The sequence below is a fragment of the Pimephales promelas genome, chromosome 16 (genome assembly GCF_988280905.1).
Source record: "Pimephales promelas chromosome 16, fPimPro1.hap1.1, whole genome shotgun sequence".
In the NCBI taxonomy this organism is placed as follows: domain Eukaryota; kingdom Metazoa; phylum Chordata; class Actinopteri; order Cypriniformes; family Leuciscidae; genus Pimephales; species Pimephales promelas.
Window position 1 is genome coordinate 13,255,806 of NC_142784.1, and position 15,594 is coordinate 13,271,399.

The 15,594-nt window shown below is 39.8% G+C and overlaps 1 protein-coding gene across 4 annotated transcripts in view; it reads left to right on the top strand.

Annotated features, from left to right (window-relative positions):
- Positions 1–15,594, top strand: part of robo1 (roundabout, axon guidance receptor, homolog 1 (Drosophila)) — a 323,011-nt gene that overhangs the window by 152,958 nt on the left and 154,459 nt on the right. For all 4 annotated transcript variants that reach the window (XM_089121017.1, XM_089121015.1, XM_089121013.1 and 1 more), the window contains exon 4: positions 6,762–7,088. In XM_089121017.1, coding sequence (XP_088977143.1) covers positions 6,762–7,088 — 327 coding nt within the window. The remainder of the gene's footprint in view (positions 1–6,761; positions 7,089–15,594) is intronic.

Genomic DNA, 15,594 nt, shown 5'->3' on the forward strand with positions numbered 1-15,594 from the left:
GCATGCTGACTCCACCAGAGCTGTTGCCTGTGAATTGAATATTAATTTATCTACCATAAGCCGTCTCCAAACACATTTCACAGAATTTGGCAGTACATCCAACCAGCCTCCTAACGCAGACCACGTGTAACCACACCAGCTCAGGACCTCCACATTCAGCATCTTCACCTCTAAGATCGTCTGAGACCAGCCACCCGGACAGCTGCATCAATCGGTTTGCATAACCAAACAATTTCTGCACAAACTGTCAGAAACAGTCTCAGCGAAGCTCATCCGCATGTTTGTCGTCCTCATCGGGGTCTCGACCTGACTGCAGTTCGTCGTTGTAACCGACTTGAGTGGGCAAATGCTTACAGGTACATTCAATGGCGTCTGGCACAAGAGCTGGTCTCTTCACGGATGAATCCCGGTTGTCACTGCACAGGGGAGATGGCAGACAGTGTCTATGGTATCGTGTGGTTGAGCGGTTTGCTGACGTCATTGTTGTGGATCGAGTGGCTCATGGTGGTTCATCTGTATCCCAGTTCTTGCATGGCCAGCATACTCACCAGACAGGTCACCCATTGAGCATGTTTGGGATGTTCTGGATTGGCGTATACGACAGCGTGTTTCAGTTCCTGCCAATATCCGGCAACTTCGCACAGCCTTTGAAGAGGAGTGGCCACAATTCTACAGGCCACAATCAACAACCTCATCAACTCTATGCGAATGAGATGTGTTGCACTGCATGAGGCAAATGGTGGTCACCCAGACAGCTGACATTGAATCAACGTGGAAACATGACATCGAAACAACGTTGATCTGGCATTGTTTTGCTCATCGAATTAACGTTGAACCAACGTCAGATGCGCCACTCTTCAAAACTAACGGAAAATCAGCTTGAAATCAACATCGTTTCAACGTTAGGAAAGCAAACCAATTGCGTCGATTTTCAGTTAGTGTTGAAGAATGGCGCATCTGGCGTTGGTTCAACGTTAATTCGATGAGCAAAACAATGCCAGATCAACGTTGTTTCGATGTCATGAGAAACGTCGTTTCCACGTTGATTCAATGTCAGGCCCCGTTTACACGATGGGAAAACGCAGATATTTCTCTGCGTTTTGCCCTCTCAGTTACACGAAAGCGCCGTTTTTATCACTGAAAACGATTATTTCTAAAAACTCCGGCCAAAGTGGAGATTTCTGAAAACGCCGGTTATGTGTTGTCGTGTGAACTGGGAGAAACGGCGTTTTAGGTCCTCTCTTGTAGTTTCTGAGGATTCTGATTGGCTTGAATGGCTTTATCCTTAACCCTTACACTGCCGCCAATAGGTTTGGCATAGTTATGATGGCGCTCGACGGCGTATTTATACGGGTGTGTAAACAATGTTATTTTTGAAAACGGAGAGGGGGGAAATATTTGTTTTGCTAAATACCCGGCTTTGTGTAAACGTGGCCTCAGTTTGCTATCTGGGCACATACTGACTGGTTTTCAGGGACCCCCCGAAACACAACACACATACCCACATCTGTGCACAATAATCATGCTGTCCAATCAGGATCTTGATATGACACACCTGTGAGGTGGATGGATGATCTCGGCAAAGACTTTTGGCCTTTTGTGTATATAAAACAAGTCTTAGATCTTTGAGTTCTGCTCATTAAAAATGGGGGCAAAAGTGTATCTTCAGTGTATATCTATATTGTGTGTGTATATATATATATATATATATATATATATATATATATATATACACACACCCACACACACATACATGTTGTATTTTCAATGTTTTCTGTAAGCTAGTCCTGCAGAACGCTATCATAGTTTTTCTGAACCCCTCCATCTCCCCCAGAATAATATCTTACTTGTTCACTGCAGTGTGTCTGTGAATCTATTAGCAGTAATGACTATATGTATATATATATATATATATATATATATATATATATATATATATTTATTTATATAGGATGATCCTTGACAATATTTTACCCAGGTGTAGAAAACACTCCATATAAATGTATATTTGCAGTGTTAGGATTGCCTGACAGCATTCATATGTTTGAAATCGGATCAACCCGAGTAAGGTCTTTTCAGGCTACTGTTGAATCCCTGATCCGAGTTTTCCTCTCTCCTTAATTATCTCCAAAGCAAACCTCCAGTGGCTTCCCTCAGCCCAACAAGGAAAAGTGGAGTGATAGAAAGGTAGCAAGACCGATACGGGCTCACATATTGAGCGTACTTCATGTGTATGTATGGACTATGTTGTGTGTGTGTGTGTCAGTCTGAGAGGAGTAAAATGATTCTTGCCCCAGGCAGCGATCGATCAGATCTTAGATGCAGAATTCCCAGCGTCCCTCTGCTGAGCCCATGGAGCTGATTAGCTCATCTCATATTCTCAGAAAACAGGAAAGAGCACAGGAGGAAAGAGGATGGAAACAAAAATGAGAGGGGGAAAAAGAAAGGCTACAGGAGACCAAAAGCAGTGGACAAGCAAAAGGAAGAGATCAGTCAGATGTGGAAATAAACATGAAAAGAGTCAGCGCTGAGAAAGAGATACAGGAAACATGTTTTATCAATGAAGAGAGACTGAGATCGAGAGTAGATGCACTTTCTTTTGTTCCTCTCTTTCTCTCTTTGGATTTTGTCTTGCTCACACCATGTAAATTTTAAACACCTCACTGTGTAACGTGGCACCGCCCTCAGCAGTACCTCTCATTATTGGACATATGCAGCGTTCCACTGTATATATATATAAAAAATACATATCAGAAGTATGGCTGGTCTGCCGAGAGCGAGAGCAGGGCTTCTGCATTTCAAAGTGCAGTGGGAATATTGCATGTGAGGTCTCTCTGACTTTGTGAGAGGACCCGTGAGCACTTCTGAAAGAGGCGGTGGTGGAGAAGGGGAAAAAAATGTACTTTCTCTCGGTTACTTCTCTAATTCTAAGCCCTTGCATCCAGTGTAGATGAAGTCAGACTGCTTTAACAGGGTTGAAGAGCTAGATCCGAGTAGGTTCACTTAATATGCAGATGCTCCATCCGAGAGGCGTTTGCCTTGCTCCTTATTATTTCTGACTCTGCTCTGTTAGAAATCTCCTCCTCTGTCACCATTCATTCATTATTCATTCCTTTTATCATAGACAACTAATATGTTTTTTTTTAGTTGCTACAGTATTATTGGTGCTGATATCTAAAGAACATTGGGTCGCTGATATGTTGCTAATATAATAAATGTCCAATATATTGCTTAAAAAAGCGTATTCGATGCAATATTTAATAAAATGTGACAAAACGTTTGTTAAAATAGGCAAAGGTGAAAGACCCAATGATTTAATCATGATGTTTCTAGTATGTTATATGTTTGGCAACAGTTCATCGTACCGTAATTGATGGAGTGTTTAGCTTTCAATTCATAAAAAACCATGTAGGAAGACTCATCATGGCCATATTCCAGGATGACAATGTCAAGATTCATTAGGATCAAATTGTGGATAAATGGTTGGGAGGGAGCATGAAGAATCAATGCTGGACTCCTGCTTTGTCGAAATAAGATCTTGACCAAAAATGGATGGAAATAACACTACAACATTTAATTCCATCAAGAGTTGCATTAATTTTGGGTCAAGAAGATCTTGTATTGACAATGCAAGAAAAAAATTGTAACTTGGTACTTGGAAAAAAAGTAATCTGCCTTTACTTTAAAGTATTTATTATTTACCTCCAACACTGCTGAAAATCATATTGTAAAAACAATATCAGGTCATTTCTATACACAAACGAAAACGGTTTTGCCTTCGCGCTGTTTCTTTTTCAGAAAAGAGTACTGGTAGTGTATCGCCCTGTGAGCCTGCAGTGTGTTTGTATGCATCAGAAAGCACAGCTCATTATCTTCCCATTACGTATTTACACATACTGTAAACATGAGAGCCAACAATTCTGCTCCGAAACATGCAAATCAATGAATGCATAACCTCGGGCAAACTCTCGCTGATGTTAGAGATGATTTAATGGTCGTAGACGCTGTCTTTCAGAGCTCTCCCTTCCCAGAAGGACTGGAGGGAGGGATAGTTGGATGTAAGGAACGGGGGATGGGATGAAGAGAGAGAAAAACAGGGGATGGGGGGTTTGAGCAGGGTGGATGAATGTATTTTGACCCTGCACTGCCAATTAATCCTACCTCTTTTTAATTGGGGCTGAATGGACTCCAAAGGGCAGTGTTGAGATGCACACACACACACTATATTGTACCCGTTAGGCATTAAAGATGCAAGCCTCATTTACATATAAACCAGGTCTTACGGGTGCAGTTCACTGGTCTCTGAACACAAGTAAACGACTTAAGCCTAAAAAAGCAGATTGGCTGTCTCCAATTTTAGCTACTTTTGTATTTCCCTACGCAGTGACTGTGCTTCCTTTACACTTCCACCCTTCAAACGCACACACACACACAAACCCAGACATCCACGAAGCTGTCTGATGTGTGTGTCTCTCTATAATGCCTCTTATCTCCCTTTTCCTCCAAACACCCCCTCATCCCTAACTTTACAGCCCTCTCATTTCACGTCTTTGATCAGGGAAGTGGCGCACCACCGAAATGACAGTGGCTTGGTTTTAAGCACAGGTCTGCCGCAGTCCAAAGAACAGAGAGATTTCTTTAATGAAGGGGTTGGTTCCCTCCCTGAGCTTTTGTGTTTGTCAAAACCACACCAATATGTTACCAACACCTTTTTCGGGACTTACATTCTGAAAATTTCAAGGCATGGTTGATTTAGTCATTTATTCACCATCACGTTGCTCTAAACCGTTGTGTTTTCCTTTCTTCTTTGAAAGAAATTTTCCATACAATGGAAATGAATGGAACTTTTCAATGTTTAAAGAGAAACTCGTTATGGAAGCTTGTTTCCGCCACAGAATGAAAAATAAAAAAGGTAATTGTGACTTTTTATCTCACAATTCTGACTTTTTTTCTCACAATTGCGAGATATAAAGTAAGAATTGCATGATATAAAGTCGCAATTGCGTTTGATAAAGTCAGAATTGCGAAATAAAAAGTCAGAATTGCGAAATAGAAATTTGCAATTGCGTATTATAAAGTCAGAATTGTGAGATATAATCTATTCTGAGGGGAAAAAGTAGAATTGGCCTGATAACTCGCAATTGTGAATTTATATTTCACAATTTTGAGAAAAGATGTCAGAATTTCGAGATATAAAAGTCAGATTTGTGAGAAAAGTCACAATTGTGAGAAAAACGTCCTAATTGTGAGATAAAAAGTCGCAATTCTGTCTTTTTTCCTCACAATTGTGACTTTATATCTCGAAATTGCAACTTTATTTCTCAGAATTGCGACTTTATTTCTCAGAATTGCGACTTCATATCTCGCAATTGCGACTTTATTTTTTAGAATTGCGACTTCATATCTTGCAATTGCGACTTTATTTCTTAGAATTGCGACTATATCTCGCAATTGCAAGTATATCTCAGAATTGCGACTTTATATTAGCAATTGCTACTATTTCTCATAATTGTGACTTTATATCTCGCAATTACGACTATTTCTCAGAATTGTGACTTTATATCTCGCAATTACGACTATTTCTCAGAATTGCGACTTCATATCTCGTAATTGTGACTTTATTTCTCAGAATTGCGACTTTATATCTCGCAATTGCGACTTTATTTCTCCGAATTGCGACTTTATATCTCGCAATTACGACTTTATTTCTCAGAATTACGACTTTAAATCTCGCAATTGTGACTTTATTTCTCAGAATTGCAACTTCATATCTCGCAATTGTGACTTTATTTCTCACAATTCTGACTTCATATCTTACAATTGTGAGATAAAAATTCGCAATTATTTATTTTTATTCAGTGGCGGAAACAAGCTTCCATAGCTCATTTATACGTTTTGAATATGCGCATATATAACTGTTATCATCTACAAATCTATAGTATGGCTTTAAATGAATCTGTGATGTTTTTTGTTATTTCAAAAAGTATTGGTCATCATTCGCTTCCATTTTTTTTTTGGAAAAACTTTTTTCTCCACAGAAGAAAGTAAGTCATATTGGTAAGGGCAGGAGAATATGATGAATTCCTTTTGGGGTGAACTATTCCTTTAAATAAACGAGGAAAGACAAACCAGGATCGTGTGCTGTAATGCATCTCCATGACATCATGTGCTGAGTTCAGCCAATGTCTCCTTTAGCCAAAAGTCATCACGTTTAGGCATGAAAATATCGGGATACATCCATCTGGATCTAGTCAGCGGTGCACTTTATTTGTATTGAATTTGCATTAGGATACAAAACAGAATCTCATCTGACCTGAAGCTCATTGGAAAATTGATCGTTGTCAATATTACTCTAATATTGATTGTTCTCGTACATGAGAACAGCATCATTGAGCTAGCATTTGAAACTCGAGGAAGCTGACTGTCCACTGTAAACCATCCTCTGAAATATTAAAATTTGTATTATAGTGTTGATTTTTTTTCATTCCGATGAATTGACTATATATGATACTATATTTATTATTAAATATATTAGATTTTGCAATTAAATATTATATCATATATTGGAATGTAAAAAGTTTTTAAATTTAAAATGAAATTATGTAAATTGCATTCCTCTCTAAACTATAACATTTGAGAGATTTTAATTATTAATAATTCTATTAATACATGTTTTATAATATATAAAAAAACATGTTTGTCTTAATATATTTTAAGATCTTATTATTAAGTATATAATTATTGTCTGTCTTTGTTGTCAGGATCCCGTCTGCGTCAGGAAGACTTCGCACCCCGCATTGTGGAACACCCCTCCGATCTGATCGTATCCAAAGGTGAACCCGCCACCCTAAACTGCAAGGCTGATGGAAAGCCCAACCCGACCGTGGAGTGGTACAAGGATGGAGAGCGTGTGGAAACGGACCGGGACAACCCTCGATCCCACCGTATGCTCCTGCCGAGCGGTTCCCTATTCTTTCTGCGTATCGTACACGGGCGTCGCAGCAAACCCGACGAAGGCTCCTACGTTTGCGTGGCCCGTAACTACCTGGGAGAAGCGGTTAGCCACAACGCCTCACTGGAAGTAGCTAGTAAGTGCTTGGCTGGTTTCTAATCGCACTGGGTTCTTGCGGTTTATGGATGTCTACATATTTATAGTATATGAAATTAAGATTTCAGATGAGTACTCTTTCATAGAAGTCGTATAGTCTTCCAGGAGTGGTTTGAAAGCAGGCCAGTCTTAATTTGGCTTTGTGTTTGTGACTTTCCTGGCCTTGAACTGAGTCTAAGAGCGTCTGTAGCCCCTCCAGCTGAATAGAAAGCGTTTCCAGTTTCCTCCTGGGTCTATGGGTCTCAATGGACTCAGTGGGTCGGATAATCTCACTGGAGATGGGCAGGATGTGACTGTGCCACTGGACCTGCATGGTGATCCTGATAGAGGAAACGGGCCAGACGGCATGAAGAGAACAGAATAGGTCGCAGTAGGTGGTCGTGAGCCATAAATGAACTCACAATAGTTCATTATATTTACATTAGAGATCACAAGATAGCAGATACCTTTATCTGGTACGCTTTATTGAGGTGTGTTGTATCTCTCTTGTCTATTTGCCATTTGTAGTTGCGCATCAACCGGGTCAATTTTTTTATCCTTTTTTAAAAAAAGGTTTCACTGAAACATTTTTGTGTTGAGGCTGAGGCGCAAAGCAGATCATTTAAATGGGCATTTTACTTAAAACTTGTGGTTTTCGGCGATTCTCCTTGGACTTGGACGTGATATGCATTACATACCGTCTCTCTTTAAGCTTGAAAGGACTGATCTCAGATATCAACCGCTTTTCAAGTATGCCTAGGAGCTGTCACCAAGCCTCTTGTTGTAATCTAATCGAGTCAGCGGTGGACCTGGAAGGGGGTGAGTTGGTCGTGTAGTGTGTACCAATGGCATGTCTTACTCTTAAGATCTTACCCTTATGGAAATGTACTATAAATAATTGAATATGCGTTTTTGAAGCGTTATGCTACTTTTTCAGTCGTAGTCTTTTAAAAAATGGCATCTTAAATACTTTTTAACGATACTTTTCGATACTGAAATATCTGAAACGCTTACAATACTAATTTTCAGCAGAATAATTTATACACAAACCTGCCTCCTCTCACTCACTCTGTTCATTTGCTATTTGTGTTACGTGGTTTATATTTCGGTTTTGGATTGTACATAGTTTGAATTATTCCCGCAGATTTTGTGCTCACTTCCAAAGTGTGCGGACATAAAGCAGTACGAAAGTACACCTCATTTTTCGCTGCTTATTGTGGTTAAACTGTCATATACACGCATAACAATGTCAAAATGCCGGTCTAGGCGAGTATTCATGTAAACACAGTTAGTTACGTTTTAAATAAACGTAGACAATTGAGAAAGAAAGCATGTGTAACAGTATAAGTGATCCATGCTTCAGGTCTTAAAGTGACGGCAGCATAATATATCTATAGCAGTTTTCCCCTATGGTATCAGTGTCAAATTGTGGCTAGTAACTTGGGAAAACCACTAGCCACAGACGTCTACATAATTGTGTAAACCATTATGCTTAAATATGTGTTAAATAGTTTGACAATGGGGTAAGAGAAATACACTGAACTCAATTTACATTCTTGAATTAAAACAAGGTAGTTCCAGCCCTAAAACTTTTTTTTGCAGTCTAGTAATGGTTGATTTAACTGTGAAGACCACAATTAACCTGATAAAATCATGAATTTAAATGATCAAAAAGTAATGTAATTTTATAAAATAATAATTGATTAATAGGACATTTTCATAAGGATACCAGTGCAAATTTCAATGCTTTTATTAGCTTCTGTAGGCCAATGTCGGTCAAACAGAAACATAAATTTGTGTTGGTGGGGAAATTATGTGAGCTTGGAGACTAAAAAGTGAGAAAATATCATGCGGTATATCAAACAGAGGGTGATATACTGTACGCTATTTGTTCTGGAGGCCTTTTTTTATTGTAAGAACGAAAACAAGAAGCTTGGCGGGCGGGCGGACGACTTGGCCCCGACATGAGGAAAAGCTCGGGCTGTTTTGGCCGCAGCCTTCGGGTTGCTTATTCTGAATAAGGTTCAAACAGGACCATAATGACACAGTGGCAAAGCTCAAAAACCCCCAGTGCCTGTCCGCTCCCTCCTCCCCCCCCTGTCCCGCCGCCATGCATGTAATTACCTCGTTCAGGCAACCATGATGGAAACCTATGACAGGAAGGTTGTAGAATTCCTGCCTAAACTCTGTTTTTCCATCCAAAACTAGACAGTCAGTGTCAGAGGCAAAACGAAATCTATCACTTCTCAGATATCAACACTCACCTACCTATTCAGACTGACACCAGGAATGTCAGTGGAGCTATAGCCAAGAAAACCACCGAAAAGGAAGTTAACGTATTTGTTCTGCCTATCCCGCTCTTACAAGAATCCAGTTTGAACACTGTGCACACAATCTGTCCTTTTTCTAAAGTTATTTTTAATAATCCCGCTTTTACGATCGCCCAACTCCCGGCGGACTGTAAATCTAATCCAACTTTCAACAAGCCATGTTTGGCCAGGCAATGACGCTTAGCGCAGATTGTGGGTTTATTATTACCTTCACGTACAGTGGAGGCTCTGTGCTACACGCTGAGGTAAAATGTGTCAATCCAGGTCTCCGCTCTGCTCTATGTGCCCTGAAGTTGGATTTTACCCCTTTTGTTGCCATGTTTTCCTTTCAATATGAAACTTGGAGGCTTATAATGCTTCATGTGTCACGCTTTGTTTGAGTATAATGACTCGCAGAGGAACAATGAATGAAAGAGAGGAATGCAAGATGGGGCTGGCTTTATCCATAAGAGCTCACTGTTCACCCCGATGGCTCCGGGCCACGCATTGCGTAATGTGTAGTATCAGGCTGCGTTTTTAAGGATGACAGACGTGTCTGATGCAGGTTTTCTCGCACTCTAAAAACAGCTGTAAAAATGACGATCAAAGAAAAGGGAGTTTTAGGACCCGCATAAATGACGATGAGAGAATGTTAAAAGAATGATGGGCGCTAATGTGTCACTTTACTGTTATGACTACTTACAGTATGAAACAGGTTAGGTTAGTTATAGATATGTACTGCAAAAATCATATCTCTAATCATTTTTTTGTAACTTTTGTTTTTGTTGCTTAACAGATACATTTATTTAAGAAGCAACACTGTGTCAGATGTGTTTTCCATAGATTTTAGAAGTAATTTCTTACTTTTTGATAATTTTGTTCTGTTGTTGTTGTTGTCTTAGTACTAGTGGGATGTGATGGTTGGTCGGTGTGGTATTTGTCCCGACCTCCTACACTGTTTTAAAAAAAAAAAAAACACTAGTTATCTTATTAAGAAGTCAGTTTTGCTCTATATGTGTCAAAAGAGATAATATTTTCCTCAAACCTCTCACTTTTTTACCTGTAGTACTCTTTGAGAAGTCAGCTTTGTCCTTTATTAGCATGCTGAACAACTGCAGCATGTGGAAAGCCTCTAATTATAGTGTACTCTTCCAGTTATTGGGCTGTGGCGGTAATGTGGATCAGTGCGCCAGACCCCGATAACCCCGTCAGGATGTGTGGAACAGTCTAAAACGCTCTCTAGTCCTGGATTAATAATCACTTATTAATCCGTGATATCATTAATCTTGAAATCAGTTCGTCCGGCATAAAAAAAAAAACAGCTAACGCTAAAATTGAGCGTTTGATAATTATTATTATTTAATTTTTTTTTAAATCTGGTTAAACGGTTCCACAAAGCTGTATTTTTAATTCTGATGACTCTCGGTTAGCCACATATGCTCTAAAACGACGAGTTGCAACGTTCATGTGAGCATTGCGAGTTCAAAACTAGCCATTCCTTGGGTCAAATTTAACCCAATTTTGGGTCAAATATGTACAAACCCAGCCGTTGGGTTATATTTTTAAATTGCATTTTTAATCCAACGTTTGGGTTTCTCCATATTTGACCTAAAATTGAGTTAAAAAACCCATCTGTTTTAACCCATCATTTTAGTGTATTCTTCGCATCATTTCCGCTACGTTCATTATTACTATTTTCTGTGACCTTCGCAGAAAGTCCCAAAAAGTTTTAGGAGAGGTTCATATCTGGTGCAAAGGAGGAGACGCTGAATGAAGTTGACGTTTCGTCTGTGAAACTGAGGGGGACAGTTGGCGTTCGTCCTCTGAAAGGCTGGGTGACACCCCTCATTATTCCCTCACAGGATGTTCCCCTCCGCTACATCTGTGTGCTCCGCCGCCTTTGATATTCAAACCAACCCGTTTCCATTTTAGATCATCATAGCTGTGCAGAATTCACTTCCTTGTCCTTCCCCCTCGCTAGTGCCAACGTGCTTCCCAACTGTTTGCTCTGAGAATATTTGTGTTTCATTAAGTTTTTAAGCGAGTCACGTTGTAGCTGTAGAGGACAAGGGTTTGAGTCCCTGGAGAATCCTCTTTCGGGATTCTTTAGCGCATTAATAATGTCCCCTGATCCTTCCAGCCCTCTTCATAACTCTGCTGACATTTCAGAAATTAATTTAATTTTGTGTTTTTTTAAGAGCTAGAGACACGTAGGCAGGCGATTTTGGCTCGCTGTCTTGGCGGTAAGCTAAGCAGCAGCCTATTTCCCGTAGTAGTGTACCCTGCAGAAAATGAACCATGTTTGACAACTATTCCCAATTCAAGAGTAGTAGGAAGACAGGATTCCTCACATCTGCTTTTGAGTTGTCAGTACGGGTAATCGTCGCAAACCGGCTCTCTTTAATTGGCTAGTGGGTGTGTTTCTCCTTAAGCGTCATGGGGACTATTTGCAGATGCCCAGAAATTACAAGGAAAACTAATCTGCAATGTTTAATTACAGCACTGAGGGGAGTTACTGACAGCCTTTGGGGGATGGACGGATATAAAAAAGAGACCAGAGAAGATAAGTGCAGGTTCTTCCTGGTTTTTCCCATGTTATCATGCTCTCATCTCTCTGGAGATCCACACTAGCTCTTGTTTTGTACTCGACCTGATTAGCATTAATGTGGATAATTGCCTCAACTTCAGGCCCCCAAACCATGCAACATCTGCCATCCATATTCAGTCACGTGATTCCCACATTTCAGACTAGTGGCATAAAAGTCAGAGATGTGTGGTACTGCAGTTTGGTTGGAATTGTGGTTAGGGACGCACAATATTGGTATCGTATCAATTGTCGACTGATTTACTTTCTTTTCTTTGTTTTAATTGGTATCGTCAATATTGTGTATTTAGATGCATGCTCATTTCTGTTAAGTGTAATCTTTGGCAAATCTCATAAAGATTGTATTATAAGGCTTTTAGATTTCATTTTGTATTAATTTTGACGAAATAGTAAAATTAAATCGTTATAAAGTATACTACGTTAATATAACATATTAAACTATTTATTTTATTTATAAATACATTTAATTTAAATATTTAAAAAAATCTTTCAATTTGAATATTGTCCATTTATTGTTTTTTGGGCACACGTTTTATTTTTTTATTTACATTTTTAGTAATGTAATGTAAATAGTATTTGGTAAAATAATAAAAATAACAATTTTAATATTTGAAATTGATTTATTATTGGCCATAACTTGGAAACTTGGGTTATCGGCATTGTAATATTGTGCATCCCTGATTGCGGCAACTGTGCAAAGTAGTACGTTTAGAAAGTAGCAAAGTAGTAAGTTTAGAAACTCCTCACTAACGCCGGGTTCAGACTATTTGTAACTATTGGTTACGTAGACTATTGGTGATTTGTAAATGCCAATGGCTGTGATCCGTCATATTGAACCGCGGCGACAACTGACGCCGTATCTGTGACGCTTATAAAACGCCATTAGAGAAAGACTAGCATGTCATTTTTTTTCCGTCCTCCACGACACGACAGCACATCTGCGATGGAAAAAAAGGTTTGTGGAGCTATTGCAACAATACTCCTGTCCTAATGTTGTTTCCTCGAACACAACAGAGTGAAAACAAATAAATGCTGGTGAACGATAGCTGAGGTGCTTCAGCAACACGGAAAGTACTGGAATTAGCATTAAGCTAACAAAGTCGAAAGTCAGCCGCTAATTTCTCCTCCTCGATGACATCACAAACTTCAAGCGAGGATTGGTCGGATGTTTCTTGTCCATGACATGACAAGAATTTAAGAGTAAAAATCGCATAATCTGACCCAGTAGCTATCGTAAGTCTGAACCCGTCATAGAGTGTCGAAGTTATCGTGTCAGGCCAAAACGCGGAAGTAAGTTAGCATTTTAGCACTTCCAGTTCCCTCGCTCTAAAGTCTATGGGATTTTTGAATGGGTTTTTGCTAAATCGCCTGAAATAAGGTCAGTGGTGAACAAAGCTTCTAAATATTTTCACACGTTTTGATCGATGACAAAACACACAGCACACAGTTATAACCAGCTTGTGTTTTTTTTTTAAACTTAATTGTCTCTGCGTATGTTTTTTTTTTTTTTTTACTTTATAAAGGCTTCAAAATGTATACATTTTGCATTAACTTGTAAAGATTATCTTGATAGACAAAACGTGTAAGGGTCACAACACTTGGTTGAACACAGATCCTATTTTTGCGATTTTCCAAAAGTCTATGGGGAAAATGCATAGCTTTTCGATTTAGGGAACCCATGCGACGCTAACTTCCGAGTTGACCTACAAAGTGACGTCATCACTTCGGCACTCTATAAGGAGGCTGCAGAATTGTCAAGGAACCCAGCAGACGGTGGCTTGAGAAGATAAAGTAATGGTGTCAAGCAATTTTAGGGCTTTGTTCTGCTTTTGTTAAAGACAAAGATCTCCCACTGCAAAACTCATGGACGAGGGGAGATGGGCAAATGGAAGTAGGGTCGGAAAGTTCACCGCAGTAATGAGTGGTGTATAGAGCTGGATGGATGGATGACAACTTCAGGATGGATTGTCGTGTGAGGGAAATAGTTTCGGACAGTCGAGGGTGAGAGACCAGACGCCTGTCGTTATTTCAGTGTGACCTGTCCATATTGCAGTATCTGTTTTAGTTAGTTCAAGCATACTCAATCCTACAGTTGAGAGTTTGTTGAGTTACATTTGCTTAATTTACAACTTTGACTGCATTGGAAGTACTTGTGCTTTGCATACTGGCTTTTCTGAGAAACAACACTTGGATTGCCTAAAGCTATTGTGAATCCTTCCTAATTTGCATAGATATGACTGGAGCAACAATACAAATTCCCTACAGTGAGCAAAGACAAGAAGCTAGAGCTTTAAAAGAGCTGTTTAAGATAAACAAAAGGTGGATGTTGATCTTCTTTGGGCATCTGGGCTTTGCTCAAAATGGAGGATAGGTAGGTAGATGTACTCGTCGGTGGTAATTAGAGGCCCTCACCATGACCAAGCATTTCAGACTCGCTTTGATCCCAGGAAATGCGCCACATCCTCAGACAGGTGGAGATAACTCGTGCGAGCTTGGCTGGGTTTCTCCTGAGGTCATTTTATGGACAACGGTCCACAAATACAAGGTAAATCTCTCTGGAACCAGGTGGCTTAGCGCAAATCATTCCCTGAAGCGCACACCCTAATTTATGGAATTGTTATGGCTAAAATCTGGCATTTAGTTCCTGTTAAAGCCTGTTTAGTCGTTCTGAGATGTCTTTATATAGGTTAATTTAGAGTTTTGTCTTTCAGCGTTTCAGTGTGTTCTCACACATCTAGTACAGCCTTGGAGGGACTTGTGTTGTCTCGCTGTCGGCTCCACCTGGGACCCGTGCGCTCATCCTGATAAACATAGCGTAGCCAAAACTATTTGGTCCTCCTGTGGCAAGAGTCTGTAGATACGGCCCATGTGATTTCCTCTTGGCTGAACTCCATTTGCGATAAACACGGCTGATTGTACAGTCCCCCTCGGTCGGAGGCCCAGATAGGAAGTGTGTCTCAGAGGCTAATCGTCCCCCCTCGAACGGAGGGCCGAAGTATTAGTCCCGCTGCTGTCTCTAATCCCCCACTTTTGATTTGAGAGTCTCCTGTGGCCTTTGGGATTGAGAGGAAAGTGTTTCTCTCTCTCACTCACTCTCTTTTTTCTGTTTATTTTTTAAAAACATCTTTATGATGCTGTCCTGCTCTGCTAAACCTGAGCGTTTATTAAAGCAAGGTTAATCCATCGCTTGAAGCCTTTCAATCAACTGGAGTCCAGAAAGGATTAGCAAGTTTTCGAAAATGAGAAATCTCAGAGATTTGAAGCAACAATTTGTTCGGTTTTTGAAAACCTGGGCTCATGTCTTATAAATGTCATGTATTTTTATCGGAAAGTCTACTGCTCGTTACTTCCTGCTGGAAAGCTCAGGAATAAGTGATGCAACCCAAGCGTAACTCGATATATTCCGAGGACATACTATTTCATCCATTTGCCCTCATTTGCTGTTTTTTTTTTTTTCTTGGGTGCATTTTTATGATTGTGGTTCTTGGTTTCCTGTTGGTCTAGATGGATAGAATAGTTTAGGAAGAGCACTAGTGCATTAAAAAACAACAACCACCACTTACCACTAGATATATTCAATTAATTTTCAGCAT